Raw genomic sequence first — 27,612 nt, 5'->3', positions numbered from 1 at the left:
CTTTCATCAAGAGGGAGTGGTGGCCTAGTGGTTAGTGGCGCTCTAAGTCCGACTCTAGCGGAAGCTGGGATTTCCGAGTTCCGACTGTAACTGGAACGCATCATTAGTCTGAGTGTAAAATCGCATTTTCACATTAAACATCCATGCATATTGTGGCAATCTCATGCATGTATGTATCCACTTTACAACCAAAAGGAAAATCTGGAACCGAGCAAAAATAATCTCGGATTATATTTCACACGATGTCAACGGTTTCTGCTTAGTTTGGTGTGTATGTCTAAATCTAGACTTACATTTATGTCTATTTAATTCGTTGACTTTATAAAAAAAAATTCAAGTTTAAAACTCTCCTGTTTTGTGGTGCACAGTGATAGGATTACACTTGTTTTATTCGACATAAATCCTTGCGTTACTTAGAATTTAAGAGTAAAAACTGAACGTGTCTGTTGGACTTTAAGACCCTGGAGAGATCCGTGGGGATGCTAACAGTGCGCTAACAGCTACCGCCGCTGCCACAGGCATTCATGAACTACTTAACCGATGACATTCGGGTTGTTTGACTGAGGTACGTTCATGGACATTCGCGGATATGAACAATAAAACGCGGATACTTGACCAGTAACAACGTAGACGTCTGTCAGTTAGTTCGCAGCCGTTAAATCAGTGCTAGCGCTAAGGAGAATAGCGATAAGCACTAGCCAGCTAGCGTTAGCTAAAGCTGCGAAGCATGTATATTTAAAAGCCCGATTAACTTTACAGCGGATGACTTGACAGTCTTGGAAAATGGGGCTTAATGTTTTTTTTCTGCTGTATTTAAAGTATTTGACTGGTTCGCTTTTTTGTTGTTGTTGTTGTTTAAAGAAGCAGCAGTGGCTCGTGTAGCTAGCGCAGGCTAATATGGCTAGCAGGTCATCCAAACCAGGACTGGTCAATATTTATTTCATCAACAGCAGCCGGTGTCAGCCGGTAACTAACTACCGGATCTCGGTGTGCTCTCACTGACTGCTCCGTAGGCTGGAGCCCCGCTAACACAGATACCGAGAAAGGGCCCGGGCGTTTAGGAATGGTTTAAAAATCTGTGAAATATTTACTGTTGTGTAGCAACGAAGCTGTGGGAAGGTTGTTGCCGTGCTTAGCTACAACGTTGTGTGAATTGTGTAAAAGAAACAAGTCACTGGTCCTTACTGATCTTTATAATATTTAATATCCCTTTAGGATTAATAAAGTATTTTAGAATTTAATAAGTTAAGTCAGACAGCTGGGAGAACCTTTTTTCTAATGTAATAATCAATCACAGATGTCTTATCTGTTGCCTAATTGTTACATTTGATTAAATAACAATTGGTTATATGACTATAATTCCCGTTAATATTGTGCAGCCCTTTGATTAATGCCCCAGTTACATTTAAATCTTGAAAACATTTCCTCTGAGCACAGCTCCAGTGGGGAAACAGGCTCCTAAAATAATTAAATTCAATTCAATTTTATTTATATAGCACCAATTCATGAAACATGCCACCTCAAGTCACTTTCCAAAGTCAAATTCAATCAGATTATACAGATTGGTCAAATGATGTCCTCTATAAGGGAACCCAGTTGATTGCATCAAGTCTTGACAAGCAGCATTCACTCCTGAAGAAGCGTAGAGCCACAGGGAGAGTCGTCTGCATTGTCCATGGCTTTGCAGCAATCCCTCATACTGAGCAAGCATGAAGCGACAGTGGAAAGAAAAACTCCCCATTAACGGGAAGGAAAAACCTCCAGCAGGACCGGGCTCAGTATGAACGGTCATCTGCCTCGACTGACTGCGGGTTAGAGAAGACAGTTATTTATTAATGACAACTCTCCCTGTGGCTGTACGCTCTTTCAGGGGGAATGAATGCTGCTTGTCAAGACTTGATAAAATCTGCTGGGTTTTCTTGGATAGGAAACTTTTTGACCAATCTTTATGATTTGATTGAATTTGAGTTTGTAAAGTTCCCTGAGATGACCCGTGTTGTGAATTGGCGCTATATAAATAAAATTTAGATGAATCGATGCTATCACTTTAAATCAAGAAAGGAATTTGTTGTTTCATGCCTTTTGGTCAACCACTTCCCAGATTCTGTTGGCGAGGCCAGTTAAACAATGCATTTAAACGTGGGCTGTTGAGCGGTGATTGTTTCCAGCCACTAGATTTGTCTCCTGATTATTCATGTGCTGGGATTGGCAGTAGAGTCAGTGTCCGAAATCAGATGTCAAACTCATCCTACAATCATTTCTACAAGCTGAGAATGTTTTCATCAAGATCCAAAGATCCAAAATAATTAAAGTTATTATAAAATGGGGTTCTTCTAGCACATTTTAATAATATGCAGTGTTTTCTTATTTTTGTTACCTGGACCCTGAGTCTGAAGTCAAGCATCCTTCCATCCAGCTGTGGATATACCTATACCTTTTCTTTTTAATGATAAAGCATGTTGGTTAGAGAGGATTTTGACTTGTTGGCGTATACCTCCTGATTTGTTTACCTCCACTTCCTCTTTCTTTGCAGACGCGGTCATGTCTCAAGTTGAGAAGAAAGCAGGACTGCTGCGGAGGACGTCGTCCTCCAAAAAACCTTTGAAAGAGAAGGTGGTTCTGATGTACGATGAGATCTTTGCTGTGAGTATAACAGCGGATGAAGAGAAGTGGGAAACGGAGTAAAAGTTCAAGTGTTCACAATACTGTTCGTCCTGTGCTGATTTAGAAAGAAGACCCGGCCAAAAATAACCCTCGCTTCTGGGACGAGCTGTTTCTCATGAAGGTACAGAAAACGTACTCCAAGGGAAATGTGTGCAGACGTGACTGTGAAGCTGTCATCTAGCCGGCTTAGCATGTTTAGGACTCACGTAGGCTGGTAGAAAAGAGTAGTTGGAGGAGAAAACTGCTGATCTTGTTTGCCATACCTGTTACCGTGCTCGAGCTAAAAGAGGGCGTGCTGATTCGCTCGGCTCAGACACAGGCCAAGCAAATGCTGCACGTATTAAACCGCAGCTGCTCTGTTTTCCTGCATTTGTAACAGATTAAGCAACTTGTCGTTTTTAAAGGACTTTATTGCGAAATTGTCACCAGGTTAAAGCTTGAGGATTTTTTTTTTGGGACTGGTTTTGCCCCGGATTTCTACATTCTTTTGTTTCAGGTGAACTTGGAGTACCTGGAGTCCAAACTGGAGAGCGTAAACGGGGAGGAAGTGCAACGTATTCAAGACAACATCAACTCTCTGTTTCACCACTGCGTCCAGGCTCTTGGAGAGGAGCACCAGATCAAAGTGGTGAATGCCCTGCAGGTAAATGATGCCTAGGGAGGCGTTTCCCATTGTTTGATCATCAAATCTGAATGTTGATCCAGCCTTTTGTTTACATAAAATGTTTACATCATTAAGAAACTTCCTGAACACTTAACGAGCTTAAAATCGTAATAAGAATTGACAAAATCCAATTATAGTAACATTTAGGTGCTACCGCAATTGCAATTTATGTATTCAGGAAGGGTTTCGCTTTGTTCAGCGAGGTCATATCTCTCTGCCTATCTCGCCAGACACTCTGTGCACTTTTCCGAGGGGTTCATCAGAAGAACAAGTCTGCATCCGGCTTCGACATTATTAACATGCTCATGGGCTTTGATAAGGCTGAGCAGAGGATGAAGGTGTGTGTGATGAATCACCTGTAAAAAGGGGAGCCATCTATGCGATAAGAAAAGGAAATTTGGATTTAAAAAAAGCTGAGACCGATTGAAGCTTTTATGTTTGAGTTTATTTGGGTAGCTTTTGTCTCCTTCAGGATCTGATGGAGAGATTGGACAGCCTTCTTTGTGGAGACAGCTCAGAGAGCCTCAAGAGCCTTTGCCTAAAGTTATTACTCTGTTTAGTGACGGTGAGAAAACTTCTTGTGTAATGTGCTTAAATACATGCTTCTCGTGTTGTTAAAACATGTGGACGGCGCATAAATGTGGACAAATCTGATTTCTAGGTGACAGATAATATAAGCCAGAACACTATTCTGGAATATGTGATGATCAACAGCATTTTTGAAGCTATTCTACAAGTAAGTTTTTTTTTTTCTTCCCATTTTGGATTTTTGTCATTTTTAAAGCAGTTCATGCTCTGTTTGGTTAACCGCTGCTTTTCCTTCTTCCCGACTGCTCAGATTCTGTCAGATCCGTCCAGCAGAGGGCAGCATGGTTATGATGCTGTGGTTCTTCTGGCGCTTCTGGTCAACTACAGGAAATATGAGGCGAGTATAAGGTCCCATGTGTGATGCAGTGTTTTATTTTTTTATTAACGTTTTAACTTTTGCTGGAAGATGGTTCAGTTCTCACATGGTGTGAGATGTTGATACAATCCATCTTTGCGTTTGCTGGCTGAATGTTAGTTATACAGAACATTAACAATATCTGGTGTCCACAACGCTGAGAAAAGCCCAAATTAAAAATATGAGATTTAATAAGTTTAATGTAAAGATTTTATGCATGAATTATAAGGGCACACATTTTATTTCATTAAAATGTGTGCTAACTCTTCAAAAGTGGCTTTATCCTGCAATGACATTCTTTTTTTTTTAAATATAAGCACCCATTCATTACATGCTATTGTATGAGTCAACTCCTCTCTGCTTAGCTATTTTAAGTACAAGCAGTGACCAGTGATGTTTTTAAATTATTACACCAGCTCACGGAGGCCCTGAGCCAAATTGAAGGTGTGTTAAAATAAGCACAAAGTAGCAGCAACAATTTTTCTGTAGCAGGTGCTACCTCCAAGTTGTGCCGGGCCAGAGAAGTTCCTCTGCCTTATAAATGCAACATACTGTTTCTTGATTCAGCATAAAGTGTCAAGATCTCCCTTGAGGTAGCCTGATGAAATTAAAACATAATTACTCCTTTATTATGTGTTAAAATGTACTACTCCTGTCACATTATTGCTCCTCTGCCTTCCATGTCCATTGAATATGAAAATATGCAGCTTTACATAAATAGCACTCCCTCGTAGCTTTTCTATGCCTCTGATACTCTAGCATACATCATTTGGACTCGAGTAAGTTGTGCTGGCGCAGGTGTTGCCGCTTCCTTATATCAAGGTAATGGCAAGGTTTTAAAAAGTAATGATTTATAAACTGCAGAAAGCGTCTAGGGTTTAAAGTGATTTTACAAAAGGACAGAAAAGTGTTGAATGAGCTGAGTTTTCTCCTGTCTGATGTAGACAATATAATTGCTTTTATATAAAGGAGAGAGACAGACATACACTGTGCCGTCAGCTGTTAAACAGAGTCTCGGCTAGCCGTCTGTGGTTTTAAATCAGTGTTAGGTTAATAATGTTAGACGTTTATGAAGCTCATGCGTGTGCCATTGTATTTATTTTAGTGCTGCAGAAATGTTGTGGCAGGGACCTGATAGTGGCATTACTTGACCTCATGCCACACTGTGCAGACGCTTCTTCTGCGCTGATGAAGATTCACTCACCTCTGCATGTTGAAGCAGCTCCACCAGCAACTCACCCTGTCCTTTCACTGCAGGATCTTACTCTGTCCATCCAAATATAAGGGCACTTTAAATAGGAATATACAAATAACTGGGATACCATTTAGCTAAATTATATTTCATAACATGCCCTTCATTTCCTAAGCTCCTTATTTTTGATGCACCAACATATGTGCAGAGGTAAGAAACATTGGGTCAGAAACTTTGGTCTAATATGTGTGTTTGTTTTTTTTTTTTTTTAGTCTGTAAATCCATACATTGTGAAACTTTCCATCGTGGATGATGAGCCGACACTCGATGTGAGTACTTTACTGCTGGTCACTGTTTCTTCATTTATACATAATAATGAGAAACGGATCCGGTGCAGCAGGTTAGCTTTTCATCAGATACGTTGTTAAAAATGTAACCAGAGGATGGCTCGTTTTTATTTTATTCCCAGGGAATGGGTGTGGTCCTCCACCAAGCTCTGACTGAATATAACAGGTGACATCTTCTGCATTTCTTCACATTTCCATTTGTCGAAACGGGTCTTTAGCAACGATGTCTGTGTGTGTGTGTGTGTGCGCGTGATGAGGCTGCTGGCATCATCACCGTTTCTATTTCTGCTCTGATGAAGGACAAAAACAATACAAGGCCTCTTTAGTTATTTATATCTGGCAGCTTGCTTTGGTGGTCTGTAATGTTTTTTTTCAGAAGAGGTGGTGTGTGGAAATTAAAGCACAGCTCGTGAGGAAGGTTCTGTCTGCCTGCGCGCAAAGACAGAAACATCAGGGTGATGGATGACGGCTTTATACAGCCTATTGTTTTTGTGTTTAAATTGAACAGCCTGTAGATAACATATTGGTAGCGTTAGAGTATTTTCAGTTAATATATGTGTGCGATTGTAAACGTTGATCCTATTTTCTGTTGTAGTGTTTATACGTTTATAACTTCCCATTTTCTGTTGGTTCTGTGTTTACGTTTTAGACAATACAAAGATAAAGAAGAAGAGAACCAGGGTGGGTTCTTCTCAACCCTCACTAGTATGGTAGGATCCACTTTCATAGTTGTAGAAAACAATTTTTTTTTTTTAGATTCATGACTAGTCTGCTTACACCGTTGCCCTTTTTGTCCACAGGTGGGCAGCATGTTTATAGCAGATGCTGATGAGAAGCTCTCTGTACAGTAAGATCAGTGTTTATACCTCTTGTTGGCCCACTTTCTTTTCTGCTGCTCAATCATGTTGCTGCCGTCGTGATTTTGCCCTTTGACCAAATTTGTCTGTAATGAGTTAAACGACTCCAACTTTAAATACATTTCTTCGCTCATGGAATTGAATCCAAAGCAGTCGGTGATTATCGAGTAAAACTCGTCATTTCGTACCTGGCGCTTTCAGGTGCAAGGAGGAGCCATTTTTCTTGAGGCATTTTGCTTATGCGTGTCAGTTTGTACCTGTCTTTGCGATACTTTCCTACTATTTTGTCAACCACTAATTTAAAGTAATTTTTCTCCTCGTAGTCTGCTGTAAGGAAATGTGGTTATGTGACTACAATCAATATATACTCGCAAGAGGACGCTAAGAGTTATTGTTATTGGTCAACTGTGTCATAAAGGAATCAGAAAGGCAATCGGTGGGAATAGGGTGCAGTATACAGTCTTTAGAAAGTAATATACTGTTTAATTCAAATTTTATGTGAAATTTGTGCCATGTTAGGATTATTTATCTCCATTATTCTTTAAAAAAATGCCCATAGAAATAAACAGATTTGCTGTGTTAAAGTACATGGACACATCCTGGTTTGATACGGGTGTAAAATTAAAGCTAAAAGGATGAAAGGCCAACATGTAGGTAAGAAGTGGGTATATGAATTGGCCAAGAGGCGGATTGACCCAGAGCCTTCACACTGCAAAAAGGGAACTAAAAATAAGTAAGATTTTTTTGAAATTTGTGTATTTTTCCTTGATTTGAGCAGGTAAATAACACTATTTGCCAATGGAATAAGATTTTTGCACTTAAAATAGGAACAATTCATCGCCACCATCTTATTTCAAGAGCAGAATTCCTAATTATCTTATTTCAGGGGTAAAAATACTAATTCCATTGGCAAATAGTCTTATTTAGCTGCTCAGACCAAGGAAAAATACACCAATTTCAAGAAAGTTTTACTTGCTTTTAGTTCCCTTTTTGCAGTGCCGTCGCACATGCTGTTTTCGGTAGATAAAGTATATAAAGGATATATTGTGTAATTTTCATTAGAAGTACCTATTTTGCTCGCTTTGTGTGTTAGCGACTCTAGCAAATCTCAGAAAGCTTTCTGTTCACACACAGAACTACGGTCTTGGACCTCCCTCTAAGGTCCTGTTTGCTGTGCAGCAGGTTTTCTTCTAAGCCTCTCAGTTATTGGCTTTCTCTAAACTGTTTTTTCTTATTAACCGTCTAAATCTGCAAGTCCCTTTTTTTAAATAAAGTAAAACCACAAAACTTCTTGCTGCATTTAAATGCTTACCTCACCATCTGCTCCCACAGTCACAGCAGCTAGTTCCACCAGATGGTTGTTTTTCTGTGACATACCCGTCTGTAGTTTTTATAATAAAACGCCACGCTGCTTAATATCAACCACTGTGTTAACGAAGCGGCTCAGACTGGTAGATATCTGGTCTTCTGCCTCGGTGTCATCAGTGTGCACTGCAAAAAGGGAACTAAAAGTAAGTAAAATCTCTTGAAATTAGTCTATTCTTCCTTGGATTGAGGAGCTAAATAAGACTATTTGCCAATGGAATACGATTTTTCCACTTAAAATAGGAACAATTCATCTCGAAAACAAGATAATTAGATATCCTGCACTTGAACTAAGACGATGGAGATGAATTGTTCCTATTTTACGTGCAAAAATCGTATTCCATTGGCAAATAGTCTTATTTACCTGCTCTAATCAAGGAAAAATACAATGATTTCAAGAAAATTTCACTTACTTTTAGTTCCCTTTTCTGCACGGAGCTTTAACCGCTATTTCATCCAAGATTACCTGAAAAACCGTCTTTCATTTAATAGTTGAATGTGCTCACCTTGAATCCTTTTCCCCTTCTAACTTTAAGGACAAACGAGGCGATTCTGCTGGCACTTTACGAGGCGGTCCACCTGAACAGAAACTTCATCACGGTGTTGGCGCAGGTAACGTGACGTGAGGCGTTTGTCGACACGTACGCTTATACTTCTTTGTCCGTGTTTTTAAAACGGGTAACCAGAAAGTAAAAAAAAAAAAAAAGATTTTTTTTTTTTATATATTACTTTAGGGAGATATCTGGTAAATTTGTCCTTCATCCAGAACAGACTGTTGTGTTTCACTTGTCGAACCTCTTGCATAACATAAGCTGATGGAGGACATGAGTAATAAATCATTTTTAAATCACAGGAGCTCCTCATTCCTCACAGTAATGGATCAGGCCTCTTTCTCTGTATTTTTTTTTTTTACATTATTGGGCTCATGTCGTCATTCCTGTCCTGCACATTAGAGCGCGTTTTTGTGCTTCACAGAGCCACCCTGAGATTGACATCGTAGTCACACCCACCACTCCCACGCCGACAACGCCAACGACGCCGCTCGGCACGACGCCGCCCTCCCTCGACGGTAAGCTGCTGATTCTCATGTGAACGGTGACAAGAGTTGTGATGGAGTTTCTTTTTGAGCAGCTTGTAGCGTAGCATTTAAAAAAAAAAAGCTTTTTTTTTTTTTAACCTGCATTTCTTGGTGAACAGTTTTCCAGATTTATTCAAAACCATATTTTTCTTACTTTGGTTTTAAATGTTATTTTAAAAAGAGAGACGAATGTGTATTGTTTTATCAGCATGTCTATGTTTACTTGGTCTATCTGATTAGGACGGACAAACATTTTTAAAACTCTTTAAATGCCTTCTTAGGGGAGTTTGATTCTCCTTTTATACGAAGAGATCATGTTCTCAGGTCCACTTTTCACTGCACTTAAATATCCATGCTTGGATTTGTTGCTGTGTGTATTTTCTGTTTTTTTTGTTTTTTTTAAATCCCTGGGTTGTAGACAGAACCATCGTATCCATTTCAGTTTTCACATTTAGCTTTCAGCATGATCTTAGTTTTCACCGAGAATAGGAGCCAGACTGAGAGAGTCAATCTATTTAAAGAGCAAAAGTGCTTCTTTTCTTTCTACGTCTATTTAAGCGGTTTATTTTAGTTGAAAGAGTTGCTGACTTGACTGCTGACACGGATACACACGTACAAGAAAACCTAAAAACAAACCTTTCACACCAGCAAAGTGTTCAGATAGCTTTATATGATGAACATAAAAGTGAATTATGTACCACAAATAGTGCTTCCATGGGTTCTTGACTCGGTGAAATCCGGATTATTACATAATACGGTTCCGTTCTTTGGAAAAGATTGCGTGGCTGTTTTGTGGAAGCCGTGTCTTGTAGCTAACGTGTGTTTAAAAGCATTTCCAACATACAGGCGCTCGTACTTTCTGTTCCCACATCTAACTCCATCACTGCTTAGCGGAGAGCTTTTCTCTTTTATAAAATATTTACGTTTAGCTTCAAACACAGACGTGCGCCCCACACGCAAGCTGCCTACATGCCATTTGATGGGAGCTTCTACAGAGACCAGACACGGTCACGTGTCCTAAACAGTCTGTCCTTTTTCTTCCCTGCTTCTGGACCTGCGGTAGGTTAAGAACGAGTGTTTTTGGTTGGGAGAAGCACATCTTTAGTCGTTAGTCGTGAAGCAAATTGTATGCTTGGACCAGCAGATTCCTGCCTGGACCCCTTGATATAATACAGCTGCAGCCATGGCTGCTTTTTAGCCGCATATTGAGTTTATTTTTAAAAACAGGCTTGCACAATTGTTTTTGTTACCATATTTACCATAAATGAATTTGAATTTTTATGTGTGTTCTTGTTGTGCAGTGATGAACAACCCAGAACTGCCCCTGGATCCCAACCTGCAGACCAGCAACCTCCTCATTACATTCCTCAAGTATGCCTCTATCGTAATGCAGGACACTAAAGGTAAACAGGACGCCTGGTGTCCTCCTTCTGTCCTGCCTGCTCAGCTTCACCGCCTCTTTCTATTGAAATGCCACGCAGTGTTTAGTTGTTCATGACAGCAGCGGCGAATAATCACCCTTTTAGACCGATGCACTTCCTGCTCCGGTTTGAAGCCAGAACCCATCTGAGATCTCGTCCTTTTTTTTTTTTTTTTATATGCTCTCCTCAGTGATGCCCGGTGCTACAGAAACATTAACTACTGACCGGCCGAGAGCCAAGAGTAGCTTAGCCTCAGCTGTTATAGGCAAGATTATTGAGGATGATGCGGCCAGTTTAAACTAACAAGCAGTGGTGTCCATGTGTGAAGAGGAGTGAGCTCTTTTTTTTATTGTCTTGCTGTTTAAGAGGTTTTCGTGTGTTTACAGATGAGCATCGACTCAACAGTGCCAGACTGTGCCTGATCATCCTCACGTGCATCGCTGAGGTGGGAGCTCTCTCTCTCCCCCCCTGTTGTAGCATTTGTCCATTTTCTTCAACAGCCTCAGTACTTTAGTTTTTTTTTGGTTGGCTTTTGTCACAGGACCAGTATGCTGATGCCTTTCTTCACGATGACAACATAAACTTCAGAGTCAGCCTCCACAAAATGGTGAGTTTGAGGGGAGGGGATTTTAAGCAGAAGACGCAACCAGTCACGACGCCCCTGATGGGGGAGTGGTTGACGGAAACACGAGTATACAGGGGATACAGTTGCAGCCTACTTTTTGGATGTCCTTATTTTGACGTTTGTCGAGTCTTAAAACGAGATCGGCTAATTCGACCCACATTTAAAAAGCAAAAATCGTCTCTGTATAATGTCGAATTTTATAATCCCCTTTGCATTTTACATGATTTATTTATTTTTTTTCAGCCAATGAGACACCGGAAAAAGACGCCGGGGAAAAACATCCCATCGCGTCCGCTGGTTTGCGCCGTTCTAGGTATCCAAACTGTTTTCCTCTGAACACCATTCAACCATAACCTCTTATCTACAAACTCATTGAGTAAATTTGAATACATTGTTTTAATCTTTTAAAAAATATGTTTTTGCTGGAATTTATGAGTAAATACAGATTCAAGAAAACACATTTCCCCCCCAACCAAACAACTTGCTAATGTTAGCTATTGCTCCACATCTGCAAAGTTTAGTCATTAAAAACCTGTTTGAATATTTTAGCTCCATTCCTCGTTATCCATCTACCTTTTTCATGCATACCCTGCAGCTCTGTTATTTCTTTTACATGTTCAGAATATATTGCACATGTAATAAATAATGTTTGTGTTTTACTCTGGTTTTATTAGAGAAAAGAGCTACACATCTGCCTAAAATAAACTAAAAATTGAATGTTTAAGATTAAACTATATTATTTCTGTCTGACGGTGCTCTTCGTTTCTGCTCTCTGAATTCCTGCTTCTAGATCTTATGGTGGAGTTTATCGTCACTCACATGATGAAGGATTTCCCCATGGATCTATACTTGTAAACCGACATTAAATAACAACATTGTTGGGATTCATGTACCGTTCGCTTCTCGCAAGTTTTAAATCATTGTTTCCTTTTCAAGGCGCTGTGTGCAAATCATTCACAAACTTCTGTGTTACCAGAAGAAATGCCGAATCAGACTACACTACACCTGGAGAGAGCTTTGGTCAGGTAAAGTAACCTCACCTAGATTATAGGCGTTTTGTCAAAATAAAGCCGTGTTCAATTAGAAAAGTGGATTCGGTCCAGATAAGCTCCAAACTGTGGGCGTCAAGCAAGTATGATTCTTCTTCCTTCAGTCTCAGCTTCCACACCGAAGAGTGTTGTTGTCCGTGTCCACTGTTAGGACTTTTGCTGCGATCATTAAGTCCTATCAGAAACACCTCTGAGGATTTAATGTTGCGTTTTTGAAAGCATGAAATGTTAAAACTTTGTACAACTTTGTGCAAACAGCGAAATGTTTTTGGTTAAAACTGACTTGACGGATGCACTGCTGTTGTTTTTTTTTTATTCAAGTTAATTGTTGCACACGGTGTACTTAACCACCACATTTTAAGATTTTAATGATGGTAAAAAACGGCGGGGCTATATTTATTACGCCGCCTCTGAAGTTAAAGTAATCCGTTTCTATTTTGGCAGAATGACCCCATTTTCCTCTTGAATGACTGTGCGTGTTGTTTTGGAAATGCACTGCATCATTGAGGTTGGATAATGACTCTGTTAAGAGAGATCCATCCATCCCAGAGGCCTTACTTTTAGCTGGCTCAACACACAATGAGGTAACATTTCAGCTCGTAATGGCCTCATCAAACTGTGTCTCCTTGGAATGCAGATTTCTCCAATCAGACCAATAATCACATTAATTCCCCGAATAACACAGACTCGCTGCCGATAATGGCCAAACAGAAAACAAGCCAGGAGACACAGAATAGCTGAATTAAAACACAGGATGCTTTTTATCTTTCTTCGGTCAGCCGTTTGTTAACAGCGGGCGCTCGCTTTAGTTTCCGTGACGCGTTTGTTTTTTCTCGGCGCGAGCTTGAAGACGGCCTTGGGTTTTTTTTTTTTTGCGTTGAGAGGTTCTCCCTCCTCCGGAGTTTCATTATCCACCTTAATGAAGATGCCCACCGAGAGGCGCCGACTGCTGCTGTCTGCCTCTGCTGGGAGACGGCAATCCTCCATTATTTCTTTAACGCGAGCATGTCTGTCTCTGTGCGCAGCTCTCATCAACCTGCTCAAGTTCCTGCTGTCAAACGAAACCACACTACTGGCCAAGCACAACATCTTTCACCTGGCCTTAATGGTGAGAAGTGCTGACACGCACAAAAAGTGGAGATGGGCGCCTGACTGACCTGTCAGTGCTGCCGTGTTAATATGGAAGTTTGCTGTTAAGATGTCATGTGAAGACGAGTTTAGTTAGTTTAGTTTCTATTAAATCCAAGCGTAGCATCTCTTGTGTGTTTCGAGTCTGGTTATCCTGAAAGGTGTCTCCCCTTTTTTCCCAGGTGGTGAACTTGTTCAACATGTTTATAACCTACGGAGACACTTTCCTGCCCACCTCCAACAGCTACGACGAGCTGTATTACGAGATTGTCCGAATGCACCAGGTCTTTGACAACCTCTACTGCATGGGTACGCTTCACAAGCTCTTGATTAGCCTAACGGAGCAGAGCAGCGAGGCTTTTAATTTTAAACATCCCATCCGGTTATCTGTTGACCTTCTGTTTTATTCTGTTTTTTATTCTTTTTTTCATTAATTATCTCAGTATCCCTGCAAACTGATGCGCCAATATCACCAACTTTAATGTATTATTGTAAACAACAAGATGAGTTCAGGGGCGTTTCACAATCCCAATCATCTCATCCGGACTCTTAGAAAACTGGAGTTAAACAACTTTTAGAGCAGTGTTCATTAGATAGATAGATAGATAGATAGATAGATAGATAGATAGATAGATAGATAGATAGATAGCTTTATTGTCATTTTGTATGCACAAAGTGCGTACAGAACGAAATTTCGTTTGCATACAACTTGAAAAAAATCACTGTAAAAATCACAGTAGATTGCACTATTTTTCAGGATAAAGATGCATCGTTAGGTGTCGTTAATGCAGATTCATTAACGACACCTAACGATGTTAAAAGACCGACTCTGTCCTCAGTTTTGCTTTTATCTCCTGATTCTGTCAAACTATCAGCAGAAGGCAAAAACAGGATGAAACAAATGGTAAAAGTGGCAATATTATGGGGATCAAACCACCTGATCTAACAGAAATCTTTTTTTGAGCACAAAAGGCGAAAGGCGCTCTCCTCTCCCTTTACACCCACGTCACGGTGAGTTTGATCTGGAGAGAGATTCAGACCGCCTAAGGCTCTCTCTTTGATTATTTTGATATTTTTCCTGGAGTTTTCTTTACTGCTTTTTGCCACGGTTGTAGAGTGATTGTGTTTTTTTTAATTTTTTTTTTTTATGTTTTTCCCCTGACGGCCAGAAGCATTTCCCTACGAGGATAATAATGAAGTTCTAGAGAGTCGTACTGATACTGAGTCTGAAATGAAGTTTATGGATTTATTGGAAAACAATCGGGTCGCAGTGAAGTTCTGAGAGCTGCATTTCTCTACCGGTGACATCAAAATAAACTGGGGGAAGATATGAGACAGCTTCTGTAATTCAGATGCATACATCATTTTTATTTTGAATTTGACAATCTGAGATTGAAAGTGAAGTGTGGCGCTCACATCGTTTTGGCTGCTTTTCTCCACAATGCCTCCAGTTTTTCTTGGCCAGAGCGATGGATTGAAACCCTGGCAACAGTTGAGCTCTTGAACCAGGTTCAGGGAACAGGCCCCTCTGTGTAGATTTCTAAAAATGTGCCACAGGTTGATTTATTTGTTTGTTTCGGCAGGGAAAATACAATAAACATAGATCATTATATAAAAAATAATCTGATGCCTGTATTATCGTGCCTATAGCCACCTCTCCCCTCAAGGGCTTTTAACAGTTGAAATAAATAAAAAATATAAACAATTGCAATGAATGCAATCAGAAATCTGCAGAAACCTAATAAAAATAATTGTAATAAAATAAAAACATTCACTGAAGGATCTTGTTTTTTTAAAGTGGAAAGTCTAGTCAGAGTCTTACTTTTTGTGGGAAGACCATTCCACAGGTTGCTTCCTTTCACAGAATTTTTTTTTTAGCAAAAGATGTTGTACAACATTTAACTTTACAGTCTCCACACATAGCATATGTTGATGATTTGCATGTTTTCAGTCTGTTACAGATTTACAAAGGTGCAAGTCTAGTTAAACATTTAAAACAACAACTTTGTATAGCTGAAATGTACATAAAAAGTTATCAGATCATGTTTCTTTCTGGCCGTCTCTTCCCTCCAGTGTTGAGAGTATCCACCAACGCAGGCCAGTGGAAGGAGGCAGCCAGCAAAGTCACGCACTCCCTCGTCAACATTCGGTAAGGACGCTCGCTCACTTGGATCCAGTGAAATATAAAACGGGTGATTTGGAGAAAGTTAAATATCAAATGAAGTCTTTGGATAAATGTTTCCTCAGACCTCCAAGGTTCTTTCCCTCCCCAACACACGTAAAGGTCAGTGCAGAAGCATTCGCCCCCGTTTGACCCTTTTTGTCCCATCACAAACTTAACTTCAGTGTATTTTAGTGCCATTGTGTGTGATAGCCTCGACACAAAATAGCTCATAAGTAAAATTACGCGTTTTCAGAAATTTTTTTTATTTCTGAAAACTGCTCTAGTTGATTTAAATCCCGCTAAAATACCCGGAAGTTTGAGCTTGTAACGTGACAAAATGGGAGGAAGTTGAAAGGGTAGGAATACTTTTGCTCAACTTTTTCGCAGAGCGCCGTCCTCTGATTGTACTGCGGCTCGGAGGCTTCAGGAGGCCGGATCCTCTCACGTTAAACCCGCCCACAAAGACCGTCTGCTGATGGAGCTGTGCTCCTGCTGAACTGGCAGTCGTAGGAGTTGATTTAAGCCCTTGGAGTCAGAACCTAAAGGAATATTTGGGAAAAATAAAATAAAAATAAATGATTGAAAGCAGAGGAGGGTATAAAGAGATCAGAGAGACGGTGAAATGAACCCGAATGGAGGAACTGATTCCATTTTACCTCCCTCAGTTTTCCCCTCTGTCATCCGTCCGAGCTCGCAGAAGAATAACGCCGACCGAAAAACCTCTCCGGTTTTGACACACTATTATATTGGACATGTTCTGCACTCCAAACTAATACAGAATAGGCAAATTATTCTCCCAGCTATGCTCATTGGATCAACTTGCATTTGAGCTATAAAGCAGTTTGTTCCTCGGGATGAATGCTAATGCTGGAGAGCATTGTCTGTGAATTTATATCTCAGCGATGGAGACGGCGATGAAAGAGGGGAGCGAGTTGTGGAGCTACCAGGCTGGCTGCTGCTGCCATCTGTCACCAGTTTAGAGAAGATGTGCATAAAAAAAAAATCTTTAAATAATTTGCTGTTGTGGAGATTAGGTGAACTAAAAATGCCCCTTTTTGCTGCAGTTGTCTAACATTGAGATTTAAAGATCTTTTCCCCCTCTTCTTCTCTCACCATCCTGTCTGCACATGCTGGCAAAGCAAACTTTGGTTCTGGTTCTTTTTAATTACTCTCTGACTGTAGATCCGGGCCGGGCTTAGCGGGCCAAAAAACTACACTGCAAAAAGGGAACTAAAAGCAACTTAAACTTTCTTGAAATTGGTGTATTTTTCCTTGATTTGAGCAGCTAAATAAGACTATTTGCCAATGGAATTAGTATTTTTACCCCTAAAATAAGATAATTAGGAATTCTGCTCTTGAAATAAGATAGTGGCGATGAATTGTTCCTATTTTAAGTGCAAAAATCTTATTCCATTGGCAAATAGTGTTATTTACCTGCTCAAATCAAGGAAAAATACACTAATTTCAAGAAAATCTTACTTATTTTTAGTTCCCTTTTTGCAGTGTAGAAACTAAATCTGTAGGGGTGGAATTACTCGCAGCATTGTAAATGTACTCAAATTACAGGTCGATTTAGTTTTTTGTCATTTTAAGATTTTGTGTTAAATGATGCCACTGCAGTCGGAAGATTAATCTACTTTGGGACATTTTACGCAACTTCACGAGGGCTCGCACTGATTGTGGAGGGAGGTGTGGACGTAAACACAAAAGTAGTCTTAGCTTGCTAATATGTGAATGTTGGATGTGTGTCTGTTGTAAACAGAACAATCTGGACACGGAGGCAGTTCAGCTTAGTCGGCGTAAATCTGACGGCTCGTGTCTCTCACGCCGTTATTGGCCGTGTTCGGTCGGCATAAACTGAAACTTTAGTCTTTGCGGCTTTTCGGCATTCAGTCAGAAAGTCCAGCCACGTTAATATTAGATTATTGATGTTGATGTTGCTGCACCAACAATCCTGGACTTTATGTTCACAGCATCTTCAGGACTTTTCTGATAGACACGTTTGCTGGTTTAAGCAGGTTCTCTAGTTTTTCCTAAAGACTGGGTCGAACAGTTCGTGTCTCTGAAGGTTTTGGTTCCTTGTAATGTAGATTGTCCTCTTATGTAAACATTTTTTTGTTTGCCGCAGTCTTTTTCAGATGAAGTGATGAAGTCGTACCTTTAGTTGCCGTATATAATAGATTCGAGTCAGATTTCTGTTTCTCTATTTACTAGACTTCGGTTGAACCTGAAGCTGATGTTTATTCTTTGCGATTTTCCAGTTATCCTCATTCAGCTGCTGTTTGTATGGAGGTAAATTGGGGTCAAAAAGTTTGTTAAAAAAAAGAACATGTTTGAAACTTACAAAATAGATAAAAATGAATACTGAATTTGAAAGTGTTCGATATATTGTAGTCTTTGTAAGGAAAATTGGGATCAGCAGGTTAGACCTGAAATAAAATAGTTATCCCTGATAAAAGCCTGATCATCTATATATTGGAGTAGCTCAGTCTGTGTCTCACATCCTCTCACCTTTTCTCCACTTCTCAAAACATTTGATGAAACCTACCAGACTCAGAGGCAGTGGGTACTCATAAACGGGTTGTTTAACAGCAGGGCTGTTTTTTTTTTCAGGGCCATCGTCAACCATTTTAATCCCAAGATCGAGTCGTACGCTGCAGTGAACCACATCTCCCAGCTGTCAGAGGAACAGGTAAACAAGAAAAACAAAAAACGCTTCAACTCTTCTGGCACTTTGGTTAAATGTGTTTGAATATAAATCAGCTCAGCAAAATCCTGGGGTTATTTGGGTTTCGACATCCCTGAAAGCTGACTAAGTAATATAGAATCTATGAGATTTTCTGAACTAAAAAAACACAGCAGCCATTAATGACGGTATTTAATAGAAAATACAGGCAATTAATCCAGAATTAGTTACAGCTGTGTGGAAGAAAGAAGTGACTCAAACCCTGCTTATGATGATAACACATCTGCTATGCCGCACACCAACCTAAATGAATCGCAATTTTCTATTAAATACACTGTGTGCACTATGATTTAGCAAATTATATTATGGTGATTAATTTAATTATTGAACAGCTACAGGGCTCACACTTGATGAAATTAATTAACTCTCAGGTCTGAATGTTTATGAAAGTAAACATGAGTTTTAAGGGGTTTTTTTTCAGGAGGATCTCTGTGTGCCTGTTAGTGTTTAACTTTTTTATCTGTTCCAGTTAGAATAATGAAAAGCAATTCAGTATTTATAAATAAACATTTTTGACTTAAATAACTTGTGACCAGTATGGCCACCCTTTTTTTTAATAAATCAGCACACTGCTCAGGTAGGAGTGCTACGTGGAGCTAATGCATGAAGCAGAGCTCTGTCCTGCATGAAAACCCCTCTCTTCTTGAAAGATGACGACTTTTTCTTTCACCGCTGCTCGACTGCGTCTTCTAAAATCTGGTGGTAGGTTTGAAAGTTGGTTTTGAGCCCCATCTTCACCCTGAAATGGTCCTCCTAGCCCGTCTTTAACAACACCAGCCCCCCCTACCACTGCTCCACCTTGAGTCGAGGTGGAGCTCTGAGCCAGTCACTGACCCAGCCACAGGCCTCTCCGTCTGGTCTGTCACACTCGTCTCATTGGTCGGCAAATGTTTAAAAAAAGTCTGTATCCGGACATTTTTTGTCCCGGTCTTATTATTTGAACTCTGAAGACATTCTCCTGGCCCTCCAGGCAGGTTGCAGGGCTGGAGTATGACGGCACTGGCACAGAACAGGTTTTTTTTTTACGATTTTTGACTATTCAGTCAGTTTTTCGGCCCGTTTGGGTTTTGATCTCCTTAAGCCACACACAGCCACCTGATATGATTAAAAGCTAATGAGCATTGAAGTTTATATAGCTTAGAGTAGGAATATATGCATAGAAAGGGTCTAAATGCTCACTGGCCTAAATTGTGCACACATTATAGGTGTCATTACTTACTGAGCTTTTAAGGCAAATATAAAAAGCCGGTTTATTTTGTTTAAAATTCATCCTTGCTACTCTCGCCCTTCTTTTACAAACAGTTACATTTGTCATAATCCCATCTGGCTTTTAAACGCACAAAAAGTGTGGAAAAGTAATTAAAAAGACGCATCTGGACAACTTTCTCAACACTAATGTGTTTCTTAATCACTCTTTGAAAATGTGAGTGAGACGAGGCCGGGCTTTATTAGGGCCCGATTTCAGACTTTTATCGTTTATGCTGAACATGTGAGGACGGAAAAGCAGCCTGGAGACTGTTTTTATTAGCAGCTGATAGGAGAGTAATGGATTTGGTCATTATATACTCTAATTACCTCTGTGCTTTTATCTGCTAGATTTATTCACAACAATGCAACAAGCAGCCGCTGCCTTTTGGTTTGAGCTTGCAAAGATTTTTTGTTTCTTCACATTACGTTCGTCACCTCTAGTCTGATAAATATACAGAAGTCATCAAAATATAGGTAACAATTTTTTTCATTAGTTGTTGCAATTAGTGTTGCAAAAATAATTAATGAATTGCATTTGTTTTATTCGACAAAATATAATTAGTAGTCATTAAAAACACTTTAGAAATAAATTCCGGTTCCTTTGAAGGGGCTGAGGGTAGTTCTTTCTTTTACCACTAATCATTTCAGCTGGAACCGGGTCCAATCAGATTACCAGGGTTGAATTTACCCAGAAAACGGTCCTGGTGGGGAAGCAGTACTTTGGGCTTCACCGTGTTTTTAAGCCAAAGACGCATCAGAAACGTATCCAGGCAGTCAGAACCACTTCTCACCCAAAAAGAACCCAAAGATCCGTCTCACATTTACCCAAAACATCCTGATTCCTGCTCAAGAGCACTTGGGTTATTCAGCAGGATAAAGATCAGAAGCACGTCCGCAAGTGCATCTCTGAATGGCCAAAACAAATGAGGCTTTTGGAGTGGCCTAGTCAAAGTCTGGGCTAAAATCTGATCTGAGATGTTGTGAAGTGACCTTAAACAAGTTATTGATGGTCGTAAACCCACTAAAGTGGCTGAATTAAACTAACTGGAAAGAAGAGTGGACCAAACTTCATTCTCGGCGATCTGAAACACCCTCTACAGATTTACCAAACTTCTGGGCGGCTCCTCGCGGGCATTTAGGATGGTTATTTTTGTCTGATATTAAGAGTCATTATATACTTGTTCTCAGCACTGAATGCACATGGTCCTCCTTATCTGGGGTCTGCATGTTTGCAGTGAATCCAAACCAGAAACGCATTAAAACTTCAGTAATTGTTTGTTTATCACGAGTCATATGATAATCGCAGCTTTTAACATCATAACGTGTCCTGATATGAGGCAGCACTACACTACATCTATCATCTTTGTTTCTCTAAGATTTTTTTCATGACCACTTGTAGTGTCCCAATACAGTGTAAAGGTTTTCTGAATGTATTCAACATGTTTACTATTTGATCAAATGGTTTTATCAGAAAACACTTGGTAGCATTGAACATAATGGTGTCTTTTTTTTTTGGCTTTTGAGTCATGTTTGCTGTAGAAACCAGTAAAGTGAAACCCAGCTCGTCCTGTCTATGCTTTTAGCAGCTGCTTACAGCCTGCTGTACCGTAGATCAACTCAGGAACTTAACGAGGGGCCAGGGAGCTTAAAACCCTGTCCAAACCTTCTGTCTTAGCTTTTCCTGATGCTGACCCCTTTTGTCAGCACGCAGGTTTTATTGAGCGATGGTGAACACTGGTGCATCATTTTTAAAGGGGGTCATGGAGGAAAATGTGCCTCTATTTTATCCTTTAAGCCAACCTAACTCTGCACAATGTTCCCGTCTGCACATGCCTGGGCCCTTAAATGGTTCAAAGTGCAAAAATATCTAGTTCAGACAGGGCTTTAAGTTGGAAAATGGGAAAAGTAATAAATGAATAATTATGAAGAGATCAGAAATTCAACAGCAAGGCAGAAAAATAAAGTAAATAAATATTTCAGAAAGCGTTTCTTACAACCTCCTGCCATGTTACACCCATGCACTTCACCATTGTGCATCAGTTTATTGCTCTTAATAATTAAAGACGATGATGAATTATGAAATAAAGAATAATAAAAATGCTAAAAATCCTATTTAAAGTTTAATTATTGTGTTGTTTTGTACAACTTGTGTATATTTTAAAACAGTTGTAGTTCCAGTCCCCTTTTGGGCCAGCTGATCTTTATGAAATGTGACAGATCATTACCGCCGTTCAGACCAAAATACCCCTTGCTGATGGGTAATATTTATTGGCATCACACAAAATACTAATACGGAAATATGCTTCAAATTATTAATAAAGTAAAAAACATTCCTGAGTACTAAACAACCAGAACTGCAAAGTGAGCAGCACCTGAAAGTAATTTTTTAATCAAACATTTTGGCTTTTCTGTTCCTGTATCCTGGTTTCTCTTTTCCTGTTGTTTTCTGTTATATCAGGGGTGTCATCAGCCATTTGCTGCCCTCAGAAAGATTTAGTGCCCCCGCCAAGTGCAAGTTTTGAAGTGAAATATTATTTATTTTCTTTCCCATACATGCCCTTGCAATTGTCCGACGTATAAAATGAGTTTTCATCTATTTACTGCAGTTGCCTCTATAATCCTCTGTGCATGGGCGTGACGCGCTGCACGCTCTCGTTCACCTGGCTACTTTATTGATTCTCCGCTGTAATCAATGCATTAGTAAGAGAACACGGGCTAACTTCAATATTTATAGACATTATGCCTCTAAACAAAACACCTGTGCAGTTGCAGGGGCAGATGCTTTTCCTCTTCTCCCATTCACGTACACAACACTGGTGTCATTTCATCTTGCCGCCAGAGGGGGCAGACGTCTGCAAAAATCCTGGAACTTGCGAAATGCACCTTTAAGCTGAGCAGGTAAAATAAAAAGATACAAATTTGATTTTTTTTTTTTTTAAACCAAAAAGTAACATTTTTGTGACTTCAAACTCAGCAATTTAGGCCCGTGGAGAAAAAAATGTTTGGACACCCCTATATCACCCCTGCCCTGGGTGATATATTTGTGTAAGCGCTCTTCATTCTGTTTTTATTATTTTATAGGAAATTGTCTTCAGTTTTGAGTTTATAGTTCTCATTCTCATTTTATATTTTCAAAAATCCTAAAAAGCTGCCGTTTACATCCAGAAGGTTTTCTCAGATATTTTAAATTTTTCCTCAGAATGAAACAAACACCAATCTCCTGCCAGGTTTTTGTTTATGTAATGATGGTAAAGTTCCCTTTGAAACATTTTTGCCTTTTTGTAAACAATAAAAAAACAAATCTAGAAGTAACCTGAGGTTAATCGGGTTACAGCTGTACTTCTTATAAAACAAAGTATTACAAACCCAGAGAAGCGTTTACTGAGACTCTAAATGCAGCCAGAGGAGCTTCTGTGTTCGCAGACAGCCTGAACAGAGAGGAAAGCAATAACGCACGTCGTCTCTTCAGGCCATGCTCTTTCCGTCTTTCTGCTGTCCTGTCCTGTCCATCAGCTGTTGTCTTTTAATAAAATGAAACAAACCTTGAATTTCCAGTCCTCCTCTGACATAACGTCCTCACACAAACATTGGGACGGCGCTCCGTCTGCCTGGAGTGTCTTCATCTCTTCATTACTCTGGAAGATGGATGGCCTCTGGAAGCAGAGCATTGAAACGCGACTCTACGCTCTCACAAACAAACAAAGGCCCACACTGAATTCACATCACATAAGATCAAATGCAATTCCACTATGTCGTCTTGTAATTATTATTTATGCATGAATCTAAACTGAATGAAAACCTGAATATAGTTATATCTGCTTGGCGTTTGATAACATGGAAAACTCCTAAACCTAAACCGGCTCGCCACATTTTTCCCTTCTTCCCTTCACTTTTTACCATTAGTTGAGGTTAAAGGTCAAACCTTGCGTTGGTGCTTTTATACACGTGTAGAAGCGAGGTAGAGAGCTGTGACGAAGGAGCAGGCAGAATAAGGGAAGAGATGTTTGGGCATGAATATTTTAGCAGTGTACTTCCAGAGGCTAAAAGAAAAAAAAAAACAGCCGTCATTTCTTTCCCGAGTGGAGCGACCTGCAGACGTGTTGGAAGGAAATAAAACGGGAACTATTATGCACTCAAAGTAAATGTAAAAATGTTGTTTAGCTTTTAGTTGAATAATCCGACAGAGAACAGCTGGTTTGTTAACATTGTAGTGTTTACATCTCTTAAAGCTGGCTGTGCTTCGTATGCAAAGAGTTGGTTTGTAGAGTTTCACCAGGTAGCGTGACGAAGGGCAGCTTAATAAAGTTATGAAAGATGTCTGCTTCTTGCACAACATAAAGGGGGTGATTGACTTTGCCAAACTTAAACAGCTGCAGTACTTGTGTTTAGTGTCATATCACTGATTTGCTGAAGTATATCAGAACATGCATGATATATCAGATGAATACCAAAGTTAGAAAGCTTGGACTATCCAGGTGTCAGCCCATGGAGGGGCAGAAAGTATGAACAGACAAAAGGAGGTTTGAATATCCCACGTGTTAGATCAAGTGTTTGTCTGGCATCTGTCCCTCTGGATAATTTATTCATGCAGGTACGTTACAACAAAATACATTTTGTAGGCGGTGAGCCACCTGTTCTCCTCAGAACCTTACACCCTAAGGCCTTTTGAGTGAAATTAATGATTACAAAGGATCCAATAAAATCCCCCCTTTTCATCAAGGTTTTTTATTCAGTAACATTAGAACCCACCAATTTGTTTGTCGTCTTTATACAACGACCAATAACGTATTTGAACCATAACTAAAGGGCCACGGAAATACATTTAGTACGAATTGTATTCAAAAGCGCCTAAAGTACAACTTTCATTTTCAAAAAAAAAAAAGAGAAAAGATTTAAAGCTGCACTGCCTTGCGACCTCTGATAACAGCTGGATTATTCTCGGCCTCTCTGAGTAATTAGGATTGCTCAGAGAGTGAGTGGTCTGTGTAGGCCTGACCAGCACACCCATGAGGTAAAGATTAGCTTTGAATTTGGTTGTCTGCATGTTTGTAGAACCTTATCATAGAAGAAGCGAGTGCATAGAATTAGTTTATTGTGGCTATGCTATAATCTGCAAAGAGTCCAAGCAATACATATAGACTCAAAAATATTCGTACATTCACCTAACATCTCTTTGTTGTCAATGTTTTGCAGATGATTTAAAGATCTACAGTTATACATGATGTTTGGGAGTAGCTAGATGCACGTCTGGGCTCTTTATCCGGCTTGAGGATATGATTTGTTTGAGTACAATCCATGTTTTTTTTCTGTTGCTCACTTAATTCAGGGGGATCAACTTTATTTTAAAAAAATCATCTATAGGATAATTGGAGGGATAAATATTATTTGAGAATAGTTTTTTTTTTTTTTTTAAACCCTGGAAGCCGGCAGATTGGATCAAATCTTCACTTGAGTTGCTTTCTCATCCTGAGCAAGCATGTGGTGACAGTGGAGAGGAACAACTCTGTTTTTATACGATGAAACCTTAAGACATGTTGACCTGTTTTAACCAAAACCTATACCTGTTCTGTTTTTTTTTTAATGAGTGGTATTCTTGTCTTTTTGTTTAAATTGTTTAGGTTCTGGAGGTGGTTCGGTCCAATTATGACACACTGACCCTGAAACTGCAGGATGGTCTGGACCAGTTTGAGAGATATTCGGAGCAGCCAAAAGAAGCTGCTTTCTTCAAGGAGCTGGTAAGAAACTATATGAGTTTATGGATTTATCTGTTCAGCTCCAACTAAAGTCAGACAGGAAGCAGAGGCTAACAGACTGGATGTGAGCGGGGTTCCTACTTAGTCCGGTAGGAAGCGAGTTTGATTTAAGTGTGTGTTTTCCAGATTTTGGAAGAAAAAAACTAGGAAAAGTATTTTCCTTTTCAGACTGTAGTTCCACTCATCCATCCATCAGTCGGCCCACTTGTCTATCCATCAATTTCAAAATCAGAATCTTTGCCAAGTTTGTGGGTAAAAACAAGGATTCCAAGGTCAAGTTGTATGGCTGATGGACAGTTTCTACGTCCATCCATTTGTTTGTCCATTTCTATGTTTGTACATCTGTCAATCCATTCATCAAGCTCTTTGTCTGTAATCCATCACTTTATCATCCCTTCCCTGTTTGTTAAAATTTTCATCCATCTATCCATCCATTCATTCATTCATCCATTCATTCATTCATTCATTCATTCATTCATTCAATTAAATTTTATTTATATAGCGGCAATTCACAACATTTATACAGATTGGTTAAAAGGTTTTCTAAGGAAACCCAGCAAATTGCATCGAGTCATTGATCTCTAGCATTCACTCCTCCTGGATGAGCGTGGAGCTACAATGGACAGTTGCTTCCAATATAGCGTAGACGTTGCAGCAATCCCTCATACCGAGCATGCATGTGGCGACAGTGGAGAGGAAAACTCCACCTTTAACAGGAAGAAACCTCCAGCAGCACCAGGCTCAGTGTTAAACGGCCATCTGCCACGACTGAGGGGGGGGGGGGGGTTGACAAGACAGAGCAGAGACACACAGAGCATTGATGCAGGAATCCTTTCTATGTTAGAGAGGGTAATGGCCGACTAAACACAGTGAAGCAGGTTGGCTCTCAGACAGTTTTCATGTCAAGAGGATAAAAGGGAGCACAGTTGTAGTAAAACCCCAGCCAGTAGCAGTTCTAGGAGAGAAACAGTGGGTCTGTCCATCACTTCATTCATCCCTCCTCCCGCCCACTGCCTTACAGTCTTTGGCTTTTGCAGTGTCCATGATTAAAGACTGAGCCCTGAATCTGCTGCTATTCAGAGAAAACTTTACAAATTAAAGTCCTCCAAATTTAATTAAGAGCTCTAAAACCTTTGAGTGTGGAAGATTATACAGTTTTTACACCAGATGTGTAAAAAAATAAATAAATATCTGAGTTTATCACACAGCAGGTGGAAAAACAAATATTGAAAGGCAAAATGGAGAAAAACGATGACGCGTTCATTTCAGGGATCTTACCTGCAGATCATAGAGCGTTGGGAGGATACGTGTCAAATCCTCCGGTTCATTCTTACTAGAAAACATTAATGTTGTTTGTAATGCGGCGACGCCTCAGAGGAGCAGCGGAGCTCGTTCTCGGCTCTGTGGGCGTGCCTCCCGCGTGAAAACCCGAGCGCCTGGTTAACAAATGTGTCTCTGTCTGCAGGTGCGCTCCATCAGTCTGAACGTGAGGAAGAACGTCTCCCTGAACTCGCTGAGTCAGGACGTGCTGCTCAAAGAGTTCTCCACCATCTCCTGAGCCTTCAGACCCCCCCCCCCACACACACACACACACACACACACACACACACACACACACACACAGCAGACCAGTCCTGGGTGGTGGAAAGGAGGAAAGCCGTCCTGCAGAGACGCAGCAGTCCAGACTCTCCTCCTCTGTGGTCCCAGACGTGTCTGAAACAATCAGCAGCACTGGCTGGACTGTTAACTTACCGTGGAACACAAGTATTTCCTTCTGGTGTTCCAATAATCCCAGTTTCCTGATTTACCCGCAGAACATTTTTAGGCTTTGCGTGTTTCCTGAGTTTGAGGTGATGGTGATTCTGAGCCGTTCAAGACTTTCGGCGACTCTCCTTGAATTTCAGGATTTTTTTTTTGCTCTTTTGCGTTTTGGTGAGTGAATGTAAAAAAAAGACAACGTCTCCTCTGGTTCTCAGAAGTGTTTCCAACTTTTTGTTTAAAGCGTAGAACAATTAGATGATTAAGTTGAGGATGCCGTGAAGTGATTAAAAGCTGGCTACAGCTAATGAGAAAATCCCTGCTGTTACAGTCATTTCTCTTTTATATTAACAAACTAACCTGGAAGTGTTGCTGAGAGCCGTTGGCTCAGAAGGGGAGGCTACCGTCAAAACTTGTGTGTTTGGCACCAATTAAGACTGTTTATAGCGGGGAAACAACCTTGAAAGCTGATATAAAACTCATTGAGTTGATTTTTTTTTTTTAAACTGAGTTAATTATGCAATTTTATCCAGTGTAGGTCTCTCTGTCATCTCTAACTTCTGTAGGTGTATTTATGTTTTTTTTAAATAAAGATTCTTTTCCTACTTGA

General features: G+C 40.0%; 1 protein-coding gene across 1 annotated transcript; it reads left to right on the top strand.

Annotated features, from left to right (window-relative positions):
• Positions 1–420: 420 nt before the first annotated feature.
• Positions 421–27,612, top strand: armh3 (armadillo like helical domain containing 3). The gene is made up of 26 exons (XM_036137263.1): positions 421–565; positions 2,534–2,643; positions 2,729–2,785; positions 3,161–3,307; positions 3,559–3,666; positions 3,801–3,893; positions 3,990–4,064; positions 4,167–4,253; positions 5,736–5,792; positions 5,933–5,976; positions 6,460–6,520; positions 6,611–6,657; positions 8,569–8,644; positions 9,008–9,101; positions 10,412–10,513; positions 10,918–10,976; positions 11,073–11,138; positions 11,400–11,469; positions 11,947–12,007; positions 12,093–12,181; positions 13,231–13,313; positions 13,516–13,642; positions 15,407–15,482; positions 18,111–18,189; positions 25,110–25,226; positions 26,710–27,612. Exons 2-26 carry the CDS (start codon positions 2,542–2,544, stop codon positions 26,800–26,802), a joined length of 2,070 nt encoding a protein of 689 aa, XP_035993156.1. The 5' UTR covers positions 421–565; positions 2,534–2,541; the 3' UTR covers positions 26,803–27,612.

This window comes from Fundulus heteroclitus, chromosome 5, assembly GCF_011125445.2.
Source record: "Fundulus heteroclitus isolate FHET01 chromosome 5, MU-UCD_Fhet_4.1, whole genome shotgun sequence".
Lineage (NCBI taxonomy): Eukaryota > Metazoa > Chordata > Actinopteri > Cyprinodontiformes > Fundulidae > Fundulus > Fundulus heteroclitus.
The sequence above is the reverse complement of the archived record's forward strand: the minus strand, read 5'-3'. Positions and strand labels throughout refer to the sequence as shown.